The following is a 20404-nucleotide window of genomic DNA, read 5'->3' as shown; positions in this document are numbered from 1 at the left end:
CTTCTCCCCAGACCTGCCCCATCCGAGTGTCACCATGTCTGAAATGCTCCACAGATGGGAGCCTCAGTGATGAGCAGGGGTCCCTTCCTTCTGCCTTTAAGGTATTTATTCCTGGTTAACCCTCAAGTCACTAACACTTTGAGAAGACTTAGTTTACCAAATTGGTTTCTCTAAGCAAGGGGGATGGTTCTGGAGGCCTCCTCCTCTCCACTCTTCTTCCTTCTGCCCTGTCTTAGCGTCCATCACTGAGTCATTCATTCACTCAGCAAATACCTATTGAGCACTTATTATAGGCCAGAGCAGTTCCAGCACTGGGGTTATAACAGTGAAAGAACAGACAAGTCCCCGCCCTTATGGCTACAATCTAGTGAGGGGAGACAGACAGACTATGAGTGAATCAGTAAATTGAATATTACGGCACCTGGTGACAGGCGCTATGAAGAAGAGGAGCAAGGAGGAGAGGGAAGGAGAGCTGGAGACAGCAGGTTGTAGGGTTCTGTGGGGCTGTGGGGGGAAGGCTCAGTGAGAAGGTGGCATGTGAGCAATGGGCTGAAAGGAGTGAGGGGGCAAGTCATGTGGACATTCAGGAGCAGGGCGTTCCAGGTAGAGGGAGCAAGTGCAAAGGCCCTGAGGTTGGAATGTGCCTGGTGTGTGTGAGGAGTAACAGAGAATCTGGGGTGCCTGGAGCCAAGTGAATGGAGGAGAGAGTGGTAAGAAATCAGGTCAAAAAGAAAGGAGAAGGAGGTCAGATCATGGGAGCCTTACAAGCCCCTGGAAGGACTGTGGCTTCTACTCTTAAAGATATGGGATTTACTGGCGAGTTCTGAGCAGAGGAAGGACATGACTTGACATCTGTCTGATAAGCAGGGAGGGGTCGCTGTTCCAGATGAAGCTCTCATAAGAGCAGAAAGGAGGAGCTGAACTTGCTCTCACAGGTGCTATTCTGGTCGCCACCAAGATGTCCAAGTCACCTTTGACTCCCTCCGAGTCAAGGATCTGAGTTGGGAAGACTCACTCACCAAGTTTGGTTCTGAGCCTAAAGCAGGGGCTATAGACCCAAGAGGGTGGGCTTGCAGTTGAGGGACCCTAGTTTCTGGAATGAGATTTGAGAAGCTGTACAACGGTTAGTGACAACGACCCTAGAGCCCGTCTCTCTGGGTCATTCCTCCCCTCTGCCACTTCTGGGCTGGTGTGACCTTGGCCAAGTTACACTGACCTGTCTGGGCCTTGGCCCTCTCAGCTGTGAGATGGGGAGATCCTCGCTGGCACTGACCTCTTCGGAAGACACTAACAGACCCAGAGCTACGCGTCCACGGCAGTAGCCACCAGCCACACGCTGAGAACTCGAGACGTCGCCAGTCTGGACTGAGATGTGCAGTAAGTGTAACACACACCCCAGAGTTTGCAGACTTCATATGAAAAAAAGAACGGAAAAATATCTCAGGAATGATTTTTCTATGGATTACCACTTGGAAGAAGAACATTCTGGCTATGCTGGATTAAGCAAAATATTAAAGTTCACTTCACCTGCTCATTTGATTTTTTTAAATGCGGCTACTGGAAAATTCGAAATTACATACGTGGCTCGCATTCTATTTCTGTTGGGCGAGCTGCCCTGGAGTGCTTAGCTCCGTGCCCGGAACACAGCAGAGACCCAACGCGTGAAGCCGGTGGGAGCAGCCTGCTGGGGGCAGGAAGCAGGGACAGCCCCCAACCAAACAGACCAGAGCCCCATCTGTACGTTCAGTGCTTATTTCTGCACACGCAAATGAAGTCAAGCAATTTGTTCTGACATCGTAAAGTGCAAGGGCCGGACGGCATTTTGGAGGCTCTCCAACTCACCCCCCGCCTCTGGCCAGGAGGGTGGTTATCAATGCCCCCTGGAGAAGGTTCCCGGGGCTGCTGTAACAAAGGACCACAGACTGGGGGCTTAAACAACAGAGATCTCGTCTCATAGTTCTGGAGTCGAGAGGTCCGAGATCGAGGCGTCGGCAGGGCTGGCCCCTTCTGAGGGCGGAGGGAGGGTCTGTGGTCTCTTTCCTAGCCTCTGGTGCTTTGCTGGCCATCTCAGGCATTCCCCGGCTTGTAGACGCACCACTCTGAACTCTGCCTCCATCTTCACGGGGCCTTCTCCCTGTGTGCGCATCTGGGTGTTCAAACTTCCCCTTTTGTTAAGGACATCAGTCATCCCGGATTAGGGCCCACCCTAATGGCCTCATCCTAACCAATTACATCTGCAGTGACTCTTGCATTAATTATGTTTTTTACTTTTTGTATTTATGATGCTTTGACATCTTGGGGCCTTGCGACCCAGGGAGGAACTGCCCTTCCCAGAGTTAGCTAGTCCCTAGAGGTAGGAAACACTTGCCTGAGTGCATACCTTTGATATGTGCACATCAACCAATCCCAGTCCATACCCCCACCCACCTCCTTGCAGTCCAGGACCCTAAATCACCCCAGGGCCAGGTATTGGACAACCAGGGACCACCCCTACAGACCAGAGCCTGCTGAAATGATTCAAATTGGCCAACCCTAAACCTGCCCAGTCTGCTCACCCTGCCTTGCCCGTTCCTTCCTGTGAAAACCACAATAAAGGCTGCTGCCTGCTCTTTCCCTTCACTCCTTCTGCCTCCCGACCATCCCTGGTGTTTCCCCGTGTGGCCTGGCATGGCCTCCAGGCCTCCTGTTTCTAGACATCTGTGAGTATGAACCCTCTTCCCTCATGACAGCCATTTCCAGGTCTGCATGTCTTACCACACTGATGAAAACAAATCCTGGTACATTTAAAACAACACTATTTCCAAATAAGGTCACATTCTGAGGTACTGGGGGTCAGGGCTTCTGCATATGAATTTGGGGGGGACACACTTCAACCCATAACAGCCCCCTTCCATCATTCCTTGCTCAAGAATCTGCAGGAGCTTCTCCAGTCAGGTTCCCAGCAGGAAACCATGCCTTCCCCCCATAAAATGGGGTTATTTGAACTGAGTCTATCAAAGGGGCTATTTATAAAGTTGTGGGCTGGCCTTAGGGAGTCAATGAGGGATACAGGGCAGTACCCAGGGCTCTACAGCAGGGAGGAGTGGCCTCACCACCCCAGCCTGAAAGGACAGAGAAGAGGTAGTTATCTGAACCTGGAGAGGCAGCAAGACAGAGCTGTGGCCTAACAGCCACCATGGGACCCGCCGGGAGCTGCTAACAGTAGGTGTGTGTGCCTGTCTGTCTCTGTGTTGTACTAAAATAAAGTTACGGTGGCAGAAGAGACAAAATACTTGTCCATTGTGTCAACACAGGAAAGCACGCAGAAGCAAAAAGAAGAAATTAAAAACTATATGCCATTCTGTTGGCTATAATTAACAAGACAAGACATAACAGGTGTTGGAGAGGATGGAGAAAAGGGATTCCTCATACACTGCTGGTGGGAACGCAAACTGGTGCAGCCACTATGGAAAACAGTATGGAGCTTCCTCAAAACATTAAAAATAGAAATACCACACGACCCAGCTATCCCACTATTGGGTATTTATCCAAAGAACATGAAAACAATTCAAAGAGATTTATGCACCCCTATGTTCACTGCAGCATTATTCACAATATCCAAGATGTGAAATCAATCCAAGTGCCCATCAACACATGAATGGGTAAGGAAGATGTGTTATATATATACAGTGGAATACTACTCAGTCATAAAAAAGGCAAAATTGTGCCATTTGTGACAACATAGATGGACCTTGAGGGTATTATGCTAAGCAAAATAAGTCAGACATAGAAAGACAAATACTGCATGATTTCACTCATATGTGGAAGATAAACACATGGATAAAGAGAACAGATTAGTGGTTACCAGAGGAGAAGGGGGTGGGGGGAGGGTGAAAGGGGTAAAGGAGCACATTTGTATGGTGATGGATGAAAACTAGACTATTGGTGGCAAACACAATGCAGTCTATACAGAAACTGAAATGTAATAACATACATCTGAAATTTACACAGTGTTATAAGCCAATATGACCTCAATAAAATAATAATAATAAAAAAAACTATATGCCATTCTGGAAAAGGCCAAACTATAGAGACAGTAAAAAGACCAGTGTTTACCAGAGAGGGGGAGGGAGGGAGGTGAAAGGAAGGAACAGGTGGCATGCAGGACAGTCACAATCTTCTGTATGATACTGTGATCGTGGATACACAACATTATCCATTTGTCAAAACTCTTGGGATGTACATCACAAAGAGTTAATAATAATGTATCCATATTGGTTCATCAGTTGTAACAAATGGACCATACTAACACAAGATGTTAATAATAGGGGCCCCTGGGGTGGGGGGTGGGGTCCAGGGGCATTTGGGAACTCTGTACTGTCTGCTCAATTTTCCATAAACGTGAAACTGCTCTAAAAAGTAGAGTCTATTAATTATGAATAAAATAAAATAAAACTACCCTCATCCAGAGAAAATCACCTTTGGCACTTGGATGTCTGTCCTTCCTGTCATTTTTCTATGGGTCTCAGTTCTTTCTCCCCACCTCCCAGGCTCCCACATCTGCCTCCGACCTGCTCTCCCAGCCTCCCAGCTGCCCTGTACCGGTTGGGCATATTCTTCATCTCCTCACTACCTCCTCCCTTTGCTCCCACCCCACAAATGACCATTAAAGCCGTGGTCTTCCCATCATCAAGCAATTTCTGTGAGCTGGAACATCCACCCTCTCTCCTGTGTCCCATCAGGTGCGTATACAGCGTGCTGGCTGCCCGTCGCTGGTCTGTGGTTCTTGTCACGTGATTGCCGAGGGGGCCAACAGTCTATAAACCACTGTCTTGTAACGTTACTGGGCTAACAGCGGCCCTCCTCTTTCACAAACACTCCCCATTTTCTTCTAAAGCTCTTTTATATCAGTATTTCCCCGATCTTCCCGACAAACCTTGGGTGACAGACGAGAGAACCAAAGGCCACCTGCCCACGTCCAGGAGGTGGCAGCAGGGGTAGGACGTCCTGACCCTCAGCTCTAAGCTCCTGGCCCCTCGAGGTGACCGTGTGCAACTTTCATTTCTGATGTGGATGATCATTTGTGCTGGTTATGTTTAAAAACTGAGGTCATCTCATTGGTGTCTTGTGACAAAGCAATGCTATTCTTTCTAATAATAGGGGGAGGTCTTCTCTTCATATGAAGAGAGAGGAACATACTCCTGCACCTCTGGATTTGAAAGAGAGCTGTTGGGGTGGCGGGACCTGTGCCAAGGGAACCCACCCAGGAGACCTCCACTAGGACCTGGGGGTCAGGGGCTTCTGGACCTTCTCATCCCATGACCTGGAGGAGGCTGGCTCGGGAGGGCACAGAGTCAGCCAAAATCAGAGCTAGATGGGGCCTCTGTGGTCATCTAGCCCAGGGGCCTAAAACTGGTGACCGGGTAGGAGGAACACAGCCACCCAGGCAGTTCGGCCAGCACAACGCTCTAAATTGTTTTGCATATGCACATGTCTCCCTTCTCCTTGTGTCCCACCTTCTCTGATGACTCCCATCTGCTGCCCCTGGGGGCATTTAGGGTCACCACTCGTGATCTAGGGCAACTGAGAGGGGACACAAGAGGTCCCACTGCTAGCTAGCGATCGTGCCGAGATGAGGACCCCGATTCCCGGCTCTTTGGTTTGGGTTCATCTCTGAGAATCTGCCCCGTCATCCTGGGTAGCCTGCAGCCCCTTGAGGTCCTGACTCCTGCCCTTGGCATTTGTCCCATGACCAGCCTGGAGGATGGAGGAGAAGGGGCCCTGGGGGCTCCTCAATCGGCAGCCTCTGAAGTGGAGGGGTCAGGCTGAGAAGCACTGAGAGGATTTGCTGTGAAAACACAGACAGCGCCCGTCTACGTGCCTTGTCAGACATCTGGGATTTGACAGGCAATCCTTAAATCCAGTGGGATTTGTAAGCCTGGGTGCATGTCTGGTCTGTTTGTCGGCATTTCTACGATTTGGATAAAGAGAAAAAAGAACAGCGTCTACGTGTGGTGGTAGAGGAAGCTGCACTTCGAGCTTCTTCATATGACATCACTTGAGGTCAAAGGGCAGATGCTATCACCTGCATTTGACAGAGGGGACACTGGGGCCCAGGATTGTCAGGGGATTTATCTGACATCAGACAGTTGACTGGAAGGATGCACAGCCGCAGTCATGGATGCCTGGTGGATGGCCTGCCCAGCCCCACTCCCTAAACTCTGCCTGCACCCACGGTTACCCGACAATATCCTGGAAGCCCCCGTGTACAGTGTCACCCCATCCATCCCCTCAGCTGACTGGACCAAGAGAGGGACAGCTCCCAAACAGACCAGACAGAGCCTCCTCCAGGGACATGGAAATTGGCACCAAGAGAACACAGTCTCGCCCGGCCTTAGCTGGTCTCTTGAATGGAACAGCTGGGGAAGGCATATATTTCCCCCGCGGATGAGAAAGTGGAGGAGTCCATCAGTATATGAAGAGAATAGAGAGACAGTGTGAGAAGCAGAGGAGACAGCAAGAGAGAGAGAGAGAGAGGGAGAGAGAAAGAGAGAGAGAAAGAGAGAGAGAGAGAGAGAAAGAGAGAGAGAAAGAGAGAGAGAGAGAGAGAGAGAGAGATTTGTGGCCTCAGTGTCCTGACCTCCCTCCACCAGCCGCTCACACTGCACCTCGCAGAGCAGAGAACAACAGCACGCTGGCCGCCAGCCAGGTCTCCAGAACTCCTTCCTTCACCCTACCAGCACCGCTCTAGCTAGGGGGCAGGAACTGCTGGCTCCCTCCCTCCCAAACAGCACAGACCCTGAGGCTCAGGGAGGCCATGGGATTTGACCAGGATCACACAGATCTGGAAAGAAACCCAGAGAAGCCCCATTCTGGGCCTCTGCCTTTGCTGGAAGGTGACCTGGATATCCTTTGCTGACCAAAGTCCACACTGGGGTATTCGGTGAAGACAAAAGCCAAGGCCAATGATCTTGGCCTGTCCCCTGATGACCCTGTGATAGAGGCCTCAGGTGTGTCCCCTCACTTGTTCCCACAGCCCCACTGAGCCCCGTCTATGCTGGGCGTGGCCCCAGGTCTGGGGACACAGCAGCGAGCATGCTGATTTCTGGAGCTTGTTTCCAGAGGGACAAGACTTGTGGACAAGAAGACGTGACCTCAGTGAGTGTGAGGACATAAACACAACAAGATGTGACAAAGATGAGTGGGCGGGGGCGGGACCGCTTAGGCGGGGTGGTCCGTGAGGGCCTCTCTAAGGACGGGACATCTGATTGGGGACTGACGATGAGGAAGACGCAGCCATTTGAAGGGGGACATGTCTCAGCAGGCAGAGGGGACAAACAGGTTCAGGGGCCCTGGCTGGACGCTGGAGCTCGGCGTATTCCAGGGGCAGACAAGGCCGGTGTGGCTGGGGTGGGGATGGGGGGTGGGAGGGAGGAGAGATGGGGGTAGGGGGCCTTGTGGGCTGTGGGAGGGAGTTGGTTAATTCTAAGTGCAATGGAAGCCATCGGAAGGATTCCAAACATGCCGTGTACTGTAGCGCTGGGGACTCAAGGATAAGAAAAGCACATTTCGGGTCCTCAGAATGAGCCAGACGTGTGAACTGGTAACATCAAGGAGTGTCATAGAGGCAGTGCAGGATCCAATGAGACCACAGAGGACAGGCTCCCAATCCAGCCTCATGGGCCCAGAAGGCTGGAGACTGGAAGGCTAAGCAGGAAACAGCAAGGTAGAGAAGTAAAGATGGGAATGACGAGGGAGGGAGGAAAGGATCCCGGGACCTGGAACAGCCTGGGCAAAGACCTGAGGGCAGGAGTGCAGGGCGTTCGGTCCCCAGGGCTGGAGTCCTGCATTCCGTCTGCTGTGGTCCTGTGGTGACCATGTTCAGGGTGCGATTTGGCTCATGTAACTGTGAATGTGCTCGATCCAGGTCTTCACGACAACCCACATACTTGGAGGCCCTGCTGTGCTGTCATTGAACTGCCAGCCCAAAGGTGACAAGTCACCTCACTCCAAACTACCTTGGAGACCGTGAGATTCTGGGACAGCGGGAATTGGAGGCTACTTGGCTGAAAGGCCTAAGCTTTGGGGTAGGGTATCTGAGTCAGCTGGCAACTGGTCAGCCCCAGTTAAAGGTAATACTGGCCTCTCCAGAGCAAGTCCCCAACTGCGTTCCCTGGGGCTGTCCTAGACGGGTGGGAAGGTAGCTCCACAGTCCCGCGTTGCCCGGCAGTGAGATCGCCCTTTGAGTTAATTGATAGAGCGGCTCCACGAATGTGACATTTTCAGAAAGAGCCAGTGTTTGAGACTGAGTGGCAGGACTGGGCGGGACTCTCCTGGGGGCAGCCAGGACAGGGCGAGGTTGCTCTAGGTCATGTCTGCAGCTGACTCTCCACCGGAACTCCAGCCCCTGGTGCCCGTAAAAACTGACACCCAGCCCTGGACACCGGTGATGGTGAGAAAGGTGACACTGGTGACTGAACTCTAATTAAGAGACAAGTTAAACATGCATTTGCCTGCAGCACACAGGACGTGTGCAGACCTGTCAAAGGCAGGAGGGAGGCCACTTGGAAAAGCGAGGGAGGCCTCAGTCAACCTCTGGCGGGAACATGAATCTCTTAGGTGTATAAACACTCGAAATATCCACTCACATGGTGATCAAATACTGCAGATTAAAGCAATAAGGAGATGTCATTGTCTTGCCTATCAAATTGGAAAACATGTTTAAAAATAATAATACATAAAACTGGCGAGGTGTGGTGAGACAGGTACTCTGTAATTGCCAATGACGCCCGCTGTCTGGGAGGCAATTAGGCAAAAATGTATCCAGAGGTTTAAAATAACCATAGCCTTTCACTGACTGCGTTCCCACCTCCAAGAATTCACCCCAAAGAAATAACCAGAGGTTTCCAGAAACTTTACGTGTATGAGAATGTTTGGTTCAGCATCGTTTACATACAAAAAATAAAAGGAAACAATCCACACATCAGGGGACAGGTTCAATCAATATATCTATTAATCTTATATACGATCTTATAGAAGATCTATAAAATGACCTATTTCATGGACATTAAAAGTTAAATTTCCAAAGAACTATAATGATAGGAAACTCACAGCTCAATAAGAGGAGAAAAGTAGTAGTAAGATGTATAGTATAACATCAATTTGTTTAAAATATACATATGTGCATAAGAATAAAACTGAATTAAATACAGCACAACTTGAATAGTGGTGGGATTCTGGGTAGTTTTATTTTCTTCATGATACTTATCTGCATTTCCCAAGTCTACACGGAGTCTGTTATTTCATAACTGGGAAAATAAAACTGCTTTTATTTTTAAAGAAAAAGAAATAGAGTCACCTTGGAGTCACCTGGGAGGAAGGACAGGCAGGCGTCAGCTTTTATCTCCTTGGCCGAACTACTGTTTATTCTGTCAGTATGACAAGAAGTCCCCACGCATCTGATCAAACCAGGCCCCCATAGTGTCCGATGTGAAAAAGGGGAGTAGAGTGTTTGGGGAAAGGGGGGCAGGTTCCCCCCGAGAGTCCTGAGTCCCGCCTGGTAAGCAGGCAGGGCTGGCGATGTAACTTGGCGAGCACCTGTCTGCCACGACATCCTCTTCCTAGAGAGGACTCTGCCTGCAGGGTCAGCCCCCCAGGGCCCAAGCCCCCCAAATCTCGGATGCTCCAGCGACCACAGTGGACCTTTCCTAGGAGGCTGCGTCCCCCGGGGGGGGGTGGTTAGCAGACCCAAAGCATAACCAGTGGCCGTGTTTAATTTTGCCCCGCTCCCCCCTCCTCCCAGCCCTTCCCTCCCCACAGCCCCAAGTGTCAAGGTCTCAGGGCTCGAGAGCAGCTCACATCTCTTCCCTAGTACTGTGGGCTGTGACCTGCAGGCCATGCATGGCCGTGGCTGGAAAGAGAGGTGAAAGAAGGTGGCTTGGCTGTTCAGCCTCCCAGCCTGGGACCTGCACGCGTCTTCCTAGGACACACTCTCGGGGCATGGTGTAGGTTGCAGCACCTGGGAAGTCTGCTTACTCTGCGCGCCTCCAAAGCCGAGCACAGGGACAGCTCCATGCCCACTGGCTATGGTTTCTCAAACCCAGTGGCCTTTTCTCCCTGTGGCTCCAGGAGCAAGGCTGGGGACACGTGTGGAAAGTCCTTGCACGCTGTGACAGCATCTCAGGCCTGTAAGCCCAGAGTCCTTGGTGGTCTGGGTGCTCTGCCCCCTCCCTGCTGCACAGAGACTATGGCCCCCTGGATTCCAGCAGAGGGGTCTTTGGAGGGACCTGCCCTCCCCAGCCTTCAACTTCCCAATCCTTAAAACAAGGACAATATTCCCTTCCCTTGAAACCATAGAATTTTAGAGTTGGAAGGAGCCTTAAAAACCCTCCTACCCACATTCCTTTGTTTATAAAAGAAAAATATGAGGCACAGAGAGAACAAGCAAGTCATATGAAGTCACACAGCGAGTGAGTGACTGAGCCATGACGAGACCCAGGCTTCCACAGCTGCCGCAAAAAGCCCTCCCCCTCCAGTGGCAGTTTTCAAGCTTTAGGGAGCCCTGCAAGCCCCTGGGGGGCACAGACTTGTTAAAAATGCAGAGCCCCGGGCCTCATGCCCCAGGCTCATTCAGTAGGTCTGGGGCCCGGGAATCTGCATTTCAAACAAGCTCCCTAGTGATCCGCACGCAGGGGGTTCTCACCACAGGGGAGTTTTCATTCCCTGCCCACTTCACGGGGCTGCTGGAAACGGAAGACCACGTGAGGAGGGACGTGGAAGGCTTTAAAGATCACTGCGCGCTGAGAAGAATGTCATCCTGCACTTCCCTGCCTCCCCGGACCCTCCCCACCCTCTCCCGGCTGCCCCCGCTGATTTCCCAGGCCTCCTGCTTCCAGTAGGAGCCCCTTCTACTTAGAGAGGGATGGTCACTGTGTCCCTGGTGACACACTGTCCCACCCTGCCCAGGACCCACTGTCTCCCAGGAGAACCCCCAGATCAGGTGCAGAATCTGGGGCTGGAAGGAGGTTACCCAGTGTCACCAGGAGAATCAGAGACCGGGAGGGGCAGTGTTGGGGATATTCTCCAGTTCTGTGTCCATCAGGAAGAATCAGGTGTGGGGTCGAACACCCCTGAGAGCCAGCTCATCTCAGCCACCAACTACACGCCCCTGTGCAAACCGCTTCACTTCGTGCCTCATTTGTTTCTTGTTGGGTAAATTGTGGGCAGAGGCACCTGCCGGGCACAGCTGTTCCGTGAAAAGAGACGACCCTTGTAAATGGCAAAGTGACGTACACCATAAGGCAGGGCCGCCAGGTAAAATACAAGATGCTCAATTAATGATGAATTTCAGAAAACAACAAATAATTTGTGTTTAAGTATATTGCAAATATTGCATGGGACACACATAGTAAGATATCATTTGTCATTTATCTGAACTTCAGAGTTAATCAGGCATCCTAGGGGGCTGCTTGTTTTCCTGTTTGGGGTTTTTTGCTAAGTTGGCTGTTGGGCATTGAGCAGGCCCCCCTCGCCCTCCTCCTTCAGACCTGGCCCCAGCAGGGCAGTTCCCCCCAAGTCCTCAGACCCAGACCCGCCCCCAGCCCTGACGGAGCCTGGACAGAGGGGACCAGTCGCCCCCACGGTGTTCCTTCCTCCCTGTGCTCTGCTCCGTGACCGAGGGCTCCCATCGGCGCGGTGGCCGCACGAGAGGCTCGCCTGGCAGACGAAGCATTTTTCTCACTGTCAGAGCTAGTCAAGGTCACCTGCTCAGCTTCGTTGCGCTTCTCTGGGGAGGAAGGAGGTGAGGGAGATGAGGGCCAGGCAAGGAGGACGGGACCCCTTTGCTCCCCGCTCTGAATCCCCTGCCCTGGGAGGCAGGGCGCCTGCCGAGAAAGCCCTGGAGCTTGTGGCCCGTGGAGCCTGATTTTCCTCGGCAGGAAGTGGGTGGTCAGCCTGGCAGGGGGGCCGGGAGCCAGGAGGCCCTGGCACCTCCCCCAGCTGTTCTTAACTCGGTGTGCCATTTGGGCAAGCCACTCCATCACCTCTCTGGGCCTTCTAGTTAAAACAGGATGATAATAACAGCACTAACGCTTGCACAGTACTCATTGTGGGTCAGGCACTGTTCTAAGTACTTTACACATAATACCCTTTTAATGCCCCCAACAACCCTACGAGGTGGGTACTAGTATCATCCCCATTTTACAGATGAGGAAACTGCGGCACAAAAGGTCACACAATTAGTAAGAAGTAGAGGCGGGATTTGAACCGAGCAGCTCAGGGCCAGAGTCTGGGCTCTGGGCTCCGAGCCACGTTGCCCTGCTGCCTCTGTGAAAACACAGGAGCACAAATGCAGGAGGAGGGAAGGGGGCGACTACATCTATCGAGACCCTACTCCGTGCTCAGCATCACTGTGACCTTGACAGAGTTGATCTTGTTCAAACCTCACAGCCAGCAGGGTGTGGGGTACTGCTCGGATCATACATCTGAGTCGGGATGGGAGTCTCTCCCGTCAAGGCCTCTGCTGGTTCCTGCACCACCCGCCCCATCTCTGGCTCACGGTTCAAGGGACACTGCTCTAGCCACACACGTGGGCAGCCTGCAGCGGGAGGAGAGCCGCTCTTGGCACTTCACCCCATGAGGTGCTGGAAGCCCTCCTGTGCCCTCTCGCTGCCTCCGTCCTCTCCTCCTGAGTGAAACCAGCCTCCAGCAGGGTGTGGACACTGCTCCCTGCTCTGAACTTGTCCATCCTTTCCCAGCCACACCTCCCCGACCTGGGCTCCTTTCCTTCCCTCTATTACAGACAGCGGGAGGAATAACACTCGACATTCTTATCTGGTTGTGCTCCTGACAACCCCCCAGTCAGATGGACTAGACACCTGCGTCCCACTTTCACACAGGAGGAAGATGAGGCTCAAAAAAGTTAAGTGACCCCCCCAGAGTCACCCAGTTTTTAAGCCAGGACTCAAACCTATGTCTTCAGACTCCAAATCCAGGGCGCTGTAGAGACCTCAGAGGTCAACCAAAGTACTTTAGAGATGAGGAAACTGAGGCCCAGACAGGACCCAGGGCCTCTTCAAGGTCACAGCCATCCATGGCAGAACTGAGACTGAATGAAACCCAGAGCTCCTGACCCCACAACACCTTGCCCTCGTGTGGATGACAAACGGAACCACTTATACCAACTCAGCTAACAACGGGGCTGAATAAGGCTGACTCTACCAGGAAGCAAAGGCAGGAACAGTGAGAACCAAGGCGTACCCCACTCCACAACGCGGTCTTCATCCCGACAGCCCTGTCTCCAGGACCGTCTTCTGGTGGGGAGGGTCTGGGCAGCCAGGCAGGTGAAGGAAGGCAGAGTTTACAGTTGGGGGACTCCGTACCTTGCAGGTCAGATCTTTTCAGGACTTGCTCAGGTGGGAGAGCCAGCCTGGGCTGGAAGTGCCAGCTCAGAGGCCTGCGTCTGCCAAGGAACGAATGCCCTGGTGCCTGGGTTTGTGCTTAGTAAAGCATGGAATGACTAAGTGAGCACAGGAATTCAGGGCATAGATGAGCATCATTCTTGAATTCTCAGTAAATGGAAAAAAGATACCACAGCTAAATCCTCATCTATGTCACCTTTTATAATGTGCACCTTTCGGCTCTGGTTCCCATTCTGCCCAACCCCTGGGGACAAGGTGAAAGGGAGGCAGAGGCAGGCTCTGAGAGGTCACTGCTGGGATCTAGGCTCACATGCTCACTGGTGGAAGGCTGGAATCCACTGAGGGTAAGGACATTCCGCCTGCTCCCTGTCCTGGGGCTCATCCCTGTGGATGCCAGGGTTCCCTCCTTCTCAGCTCTGCCTTTGCTTCCTTCCTACTGGCCTTCACAGGGCCCCTTAACTGCTGTGCCCTCATGTTCCCATTTGCCAGACATGTGTATGTATGTCCATGTCACCATTGAAAAAGTGTACTGGGAAAGCAAAGGGGCACCAAGCTACATGGGTTTGTTCAGCTATTTCATCTCTGGGCTGAAAAGCCACCTCACTGCAAATCCTTGCTGCATCACCGACTCCTAGTGGGCTGCCAGTCCTCACCAGGAATATTCCTCACCGGTATCAGACAGAAGAGCAAACTGGGAGCTGAGACACTGAGACCTGCTCAGGCTCTGGAGGCTGCTGGAGAGTTCTTAGAAGTGGCTGGCCCTCTTTCAACGTTCAGTGTAGTGAACTGAGCGCTCTCCGGCAGCTGAGCTGTTTCCCACACAGTGGGTGTCTTTCACTTAGGGGGAGCCTGTAAATAACCAGCATCCACCAGTACTGGGACCCAAAGCCCAGGGAGCGGCTCTTGATCTCCATCACGGGTGATGCAGAAATGCCAGATACCGGACTTCAGAAAGTGAGTTGTTGGAGAAACAGGGGGAGAAGCCCTGCATCAGGGCCCAGAAACTCCAGAGGGTTCCAGATGTGTCCCTGCCCAGCCCCCTCTCCTGGCTGGGTTCCAGGAAAAGCTCAGGCTGGGAACCTCACCCGGAGCAACGCTCGTCCAAGGCAGTTGCACCCAAGCCTCCTCCGTCAGGCTCCACCCGAGGCCCCCTGCCCAGGCGCTCCTGAGATCTGCTGGCCTCTCCCTGCTCCCTCCCTCCCTCCCCCAGCCCAGCCTGGCCCGCCGCTGGCTCACCTTTGGGCAGCTTGGACGCGTTCTCCTGGATCCAAGAGAAGAGGTGGGCGAAGTCGCAGTCGCAAAGCCAGGGGTTCCCGTCCAGGCGCAGAGCGCGCAGCGCGGGCAGCGCGGCCAGGGCGGCCACGCTGAGGCTGTGCAGGTTGTTGCCGTTGAGTTCCAGCACCTGCAGCGACTCCAGGGTCTCGAAGGCGGCCTCGTGCACGCCCGCCAGGTGGTTGTTGGCCAGGCTCAGCCTGACCAGCCTCGCGGCGGAGCGGAAGGCGCCGGCGCCCAGCTGGGTCAGGTGGTTGTAGCTGAGGTCGAGGAAGGCGAGCTTGGCCGAGCCGCTGAACGTGCCCTCCTCCAGCGAGCGCAGCGAGTTGTTCCTGAAGTCCAGGTAGACCAGGTCGCCGTAGAAAATGAAGAAGTCCTCGGGGATGTGTTGGATGCGGTTGCCGGCCACCAGCAGCTTGCGCACGTCCAGGGGGAAGGGGTCGGGCACGCTGGGCAGCCCGCGGTCGCTGCAGTCCACGGTGTGCGGGTCGGTGCAGGTGCAGCCCGCGGGGCACGCGAGCCCCGGCCCGAGCAGCAGCAGGAGGCTGCAGAGCCCGAGCGTGGCGGCGGCGCGGGGGGCGGCGCGGGGGCGCATGGCCGGGGGACCCGCGCGAGCCGCGGAGACGCGGACGCGGCTCTCTGCACGAGCCTGGCGCGGGGCGGCGCGCGGGGCCCTGGCGGCCGGGCGCTGGGAGCCGGAGGGCGGGGAGGGCGTGCGCCCGGCCGCGCGGGGGTGACCGAGCGCCGCGCAGACGGACTAGGGCAGCCCGGGGCGGCGGGGACGGAGTGGGGAGAGCTGGGGAGGGAGGGGGCGAGGGACTCGCGAAGGATTTACCCGACAGGAAATTAACCCGCTGGAAAATCCCGGGGGAGAGGCGGGAGCGGTAGGGGTGGCCGAGTGGCGGTCGCCCAACGCGGCCCCACCCGGGCAGTTTATTTCCGAGACCTGGCAATAAGACCTGTCGCGCAGATTTGGCCGGGAGCACTCGACAGACTAAGTAACCGAGCGCCCCCCACCCCAGCGGTTTCCAGAGGGCGTGCGCCCCGCACCCCAGCGCCCGCCCGGTGCCAAAGCGCGCTCGCCGCGCCACCCCAGTTGCCAAAGGGAGCGCGACCTAGGTCACTCTGGTTCTGCGCCCGCGGCTATCCCGGCGGGCTCTCAGGGGCCGCGCGAGGGGCTGCTGACCTGCGGTTGGGCGGGCCTCCAGCGAGCTCCAAGGAGCTCCAGGGTGGCTGGTCTTCCTTCCTCCTCCCCCCATCCGCACTTGACCAGTCTCAGTGAGGCCTGCGGGGTCAGTGAGGCAGGCAGCCGCCAGGACCCCCCGCTGTGGCCCCAAGGAAGGCCAGGGACAGTCAGCACTTTCCATGCTGGCCCCGAGCTCGTCGGGGAACTGGCGGCCACCAGGCACGGATCTGCTGCTGGTCTAACCGAGACCGAACCAAGAGGCCCTGGGTCCTGGGTTCCCAGTTGTGCGGCCTCAGTACCTGTGCCTCCCCCTCTCTGGATCCCGGGTGCCCCATCTGTAAAATGGGAAAATGTAATACATAGGACACCAGTTTGGAGGGAAGACCACGGTGTCAAGAAACAAAGTTAAAAAATGATCTTTCCCTCTTAACTTCTACTCCCTCCCCCACCAAATCCCCAGCTTTGGTCCCCAAGGGAGGTGGTCAGGGAGGGGCCCAGACTGGAAGGACAGAAGGACAGCTAGGGTGGGAGCTTAGCCTCAGACAACAGCAGGAGACTCCCCTCTTCGCCACTCCCCAAGCCAAACTTTTTTCCCTCCCCCAACCCCATTGTTGAGACTTTTCTAGGGAGAGGTCCCCACAGAGGCACCAACAGATTGTCCTGCTGCTGGCTATTTTGGTCCAAATACCCTGGAATTGATAAGCTCCCAGTGGACCAAAATAACCCAGGGAACAGCTGCTGGGCAACAGGCCTCCAGAGACCCTGCCCTGGCCCTGTCCCGGATGCCGATTGGTGGAGGCTGGGATTCTGAAGCTGCAGAGCTAAGCCCCCCAGCCTTTTCCAAAGGTACACGCAGTCTTGATGTCTTCCGATGGATCAAAAACCTGAGCCTCTGGGACGGAGCCCACAGCTCAACAGATGATGAGTGTGCAGGGAACCTGGGGGTGGGAAGGGACAGAGACCCAGGGGGAGGCTTTGAGGCACTGGGGGTCCTGCAGCTCTTTCCCTGCTTACATCCCAGGCCACCAAGCCAGCCCTCCTGAGTCCCTTGTCCGGATCCCCACTCTCCCAGGGTCCCTAGTTTGCTTTTGTCATCCCAGCTGCAGGTGTTCAGCCCCCACTCTGGGCTCATGCCCTTGAAGAGGCAGGTGCTGGGGAATCATCTGAATCTTCCCCAAGTGGGTAGGAGTGCCCCAGGCTGCACGAATGATGCGTTATTGCAGCGTCAGACAAAGCGCAGGCAGGTGGCAGAACACACAGGTCCCCCACCCTTGCACCTCTCCAGGAACACCCTGGAACGATATGTTACACCCTCCACCTCTCCAGTCTCAGGCCTGGTTCCGACTGCTCACTCCAGTACTGAGGGGAACCTATTGATGACTGGTTTGAACCCTCAGCATCGCTGCTTCAGGACGCCTGCCTTCTCCTGGGCTTCTGTCTTGCACTTGTGCACCCTGCACCTGCGTGTCTGTGCACCAGCCCTCCCTGCCGAGTGGTCTGGTTGGCTGGAGCCCTGGCCTGGGAGTCAGGTCCCTGGACCTCGTCCTGGCCCCACCACTAGCCACAGAACCTTTCACGGGCCACGCGATCTCTCTGGGGAAGTACTTCCCAGCCTGGGGTCCCTGGGCCCTGTGAAGATGGACTCTTCAGAATTTCAAAAAATCTGGTGAAAATTGGGCCTTTAGCTATGAGGAGGTCACCCAGAGTAAATGCTGCAGTTCTTGGCAACAAGTTTCCTGGTGGCCCTAGTTCCTTTGTGCTGAGCAGAGACTGGCACTCATGGGTGACTTTGATGAATGAAAACAGAGGTGAATGTCTACTGAATAAATGCAGAGCGTTAAGCAAGGGCCTGCAAACAGAGGATGCGTGGTAGTCAGCAATAAAAGGGGGCCTGGGTAACAAAAATGTTGAGAAATATCACTGCTGGCCTTGATTGCCTCATCTGGAAAGTAGAGAGAAAATAGCTTCCCTCTGCCCTTCCACAGACGATGTGGAGCCACGTGGGGAAATATTGGTTTGGAACGTGATCTGAAACGTGTCTGGAGAAACACTGCATATAAAAGTGGCCATAAGTCTTGCTATGGCAGGAACTCCTTGCTTCTGGCTCTGAGTGTCCCCCAAAGTGCCTTGAATCCAAATCTAAGCAGTTTTTCGTTAACATCAGTAGGCGCAGACGTAGCTGAGGTTCGTGGGGAGCAGGGAGGTCCCTCCTATTCCAAGACTCCCATCTCTCTGGAAAATGCAAGCTTTGCCACCTCGGCTTTTCCCCCAGCGAGGAAAGCACAGCCGTGACCTCAGCAAGGTCACACCGTGAGTCAGTGATGGTGCTGGAAATAGAACTCAGGCATCCCAGCTCCCCAGCTGCTCCGCTCAGCCCGCTCCCTCTCCAGGAAGGGGCCTCTGCAGCCTGAGGACACACACTGCAGGTGACTGGAGGGACCTGCAGAGACTCATTTCTCAGCTCCCTGTCTGTGTTTATCCTCCGAGTCCGCACTTCCTGATTCCTATTCAAGAGGCTCAGAACAGGGGTGTGGCAAATACCCAAGGTATTCTGATGTTTTCAAACCCTGATGTCTTGCCTTCCCCAAGTGGCCGAGCAGAATTCCTCACCCCGTCTCTGCGCTCCCCAAGCCACGAGGCACTTCCTGTCTTGTCTTATAAGTGGCCCGTGTTGGACTCCCCGTGAGGGTGGGCCTTGGGGAACTATGTGGACCGCGGTCCCCAGGAACTCCCTCAGGTAGGCCTGGTCCCTGTAAGCAAAAGCAATCCAGTAGTGAGGTTTTCCCTTTTGGTTGCCAGAATGACCTCTAAATTAGCCAAAATCTTAGGCCCTAAATTGCAAACCAGGTGATGCCAGTATGGTGTGTGCAGGAGTGTGAGTTTAGGTGCAGACCCTAGGTTTGAGTGATAAGAGTGTGGCTGATGTTTGGTGATGTCATTTGGGTTACTGGTCTGTATCACCTCTGATGAGCACCTGGCTGACCCGCACAGCAGGCAGGACCCCTTGGGCCCCATGAAAGGAGATGGGATCTGACCCTTTGCCTGGGGCGGCTTGGCTTGATGGAACCTGCTCTCTGCTCCGTGGCACTGCTGTCTCTGTCCCGCCTTGGCTGGCCAACCCCAAGCTCATGTTCCCACCCACTGCCCTTCCCTGCAGTCACCACCAGGGGGCACCATCTGCTGCCTGGATGGGTGAGAGCGGAACCCTTAACTCAGGGTAGCAACTCTATCTCCTGTGGGTCTGGGGCAGTGAGAGCAGCAGTAAAACTTGCTTCTGGCTTGTTCCTCTCTGGCAAGCCTGGACCTATTTTTTAGAAGAAAAGCTCTTGCCCCTAGTTTAACCCTTGGAACCAGGAGGTGAATCTTCAACCAGCCTAAATGGGAGGCAGCACGGTGGTTAGGAACACGGGTTTGGAGTCAGACAGACCTGGGTGGAACCCTGGCTGTCCCGTTCCCTGGCTCTGTCACCTTGGGCAAGTGACTTAACTTCTCTAAGCCTCAATTTTCCCATCTATGAAATGAGACAATGTTAGTGCCTACCGCATTGGGCTGTTACGAGGATTAAATGAGATCTCCATCCAGTGCTGAGCAGTGAGAGCCATACAGTAAACGGTAGCCACATCATTATCTGTGGCTCTGTCTTTTCACCTGAACCGGTAAAGATTTCATGGAGGTGTATTCTTCAGGTAAAGAATTTAAGTGTCTCTCTGGAATTTATTTGTTAGGAATGCCCTGACATTCTAGGATCTGTTTAATTCTCCCTGCCCTGAACCATAGTCCCTACTCCAAATGTAGCCCTCCTGAGACATACAGACACACACACACACACCCCCCCCTCAGCTCTCTCCTGCTCTGGCTGACTGTGTGAGCAGTTATAGGTGAGCAGCTCCCCATGCCACCTCCTCACCCCCGGCTCGCTGGCTTACTTGGTCTGAGCTTGGGCCGACTAATGAGACCGAGGATATGGGGTCAGTCCCTCAGCCCGTCACAAGGAGACATTTTTTCTCCGCTCCGGCCTGTGCTCCTAATGCTGGCCAGCCATCCAGCAAATGTGTGACCTTGGGTAGGGCCCGAGGAGGATGGGGTTAGTGCCACCCCATCTCTCCCAGGAGGAGAAAAACTCGGAGCACACATCCCGAGCATCAAAGGCACTGTCATCCCACAGGCAGGAGGCACGTGTCACAGCCAGCTCAGGAGTCGTCCCCGATCCCTCTTCGCTTGCCCCCACCTCCTATCTGTTGGCAAGGCCCCTCGGGTCTCCTCTGCCTCTCCACTGTCGCCTCCTTAGGCCAAACTGGCATCGTCTACACAGAAGTCCCCAGTGGCCTTCCTGCTCTCGCTCTGCCCAGCCCCCACTCACACTCCCGAGACTCAAGAAAACCAAAGTGATCATTGAAAATATACCTGAGATCACGTCACCTCCCTGCCCAGACACCTCCCATGGCTTCCTGTGTGTGGCAGGCGGACTTCTAAGATGACCCCCAATGATCTGCACCGCCTGGTGCTCCCTGAGTGGGGGCGGGACCCGTGACTTGTTTCTCATGAAAAG

At 54.3% G+C, this 20404-nt stretch overlaps 1 protein-coding gene across 1 annotated transcript in view; it reads right to left on the bottom strand.

Moving 5' to 3' along the window:
• The window catches only part of LRRC38 (leucine rich repeat containing 38), a 33115-nt gene extending 17851 nt beyond the window's left edge, over nucleotides 1-15264 (bottom strand). The window contains exon 1 of the mRNA XM_004426097.3: nucleotides 14634-15264. Coding sequence (XP_004426154.2) covers nucleotides 14634-15264 — 631 coding nt within the window. The remainder of the gene's footprint in view (nucleotides 1-14633) is intronic.
• Nucleotides 15265-20404: the final 5140 nt, after the last annotated feature.

Source organism: Ceratotherium simum, chromosome 22 (genome assembly GCF_057802395.1).
Source record: "Ceratotherium simum simum isolate JZ-2026a chromosome 22, ASM5780239v1, whole genome shotgun sequence".
In the NCBI taxonomy this organism is placed as follows: Eukaryota; Metazoa; Chordata; class Mammalia; order Perissodactyla; family Rhinocerotidae; genus Ceratotherium; species Ceratotherium simum.
Note: the sequence above shows the minus strand (reverse complement) of the source record. Positions and strands in the feature narration are given on the sequence as shown.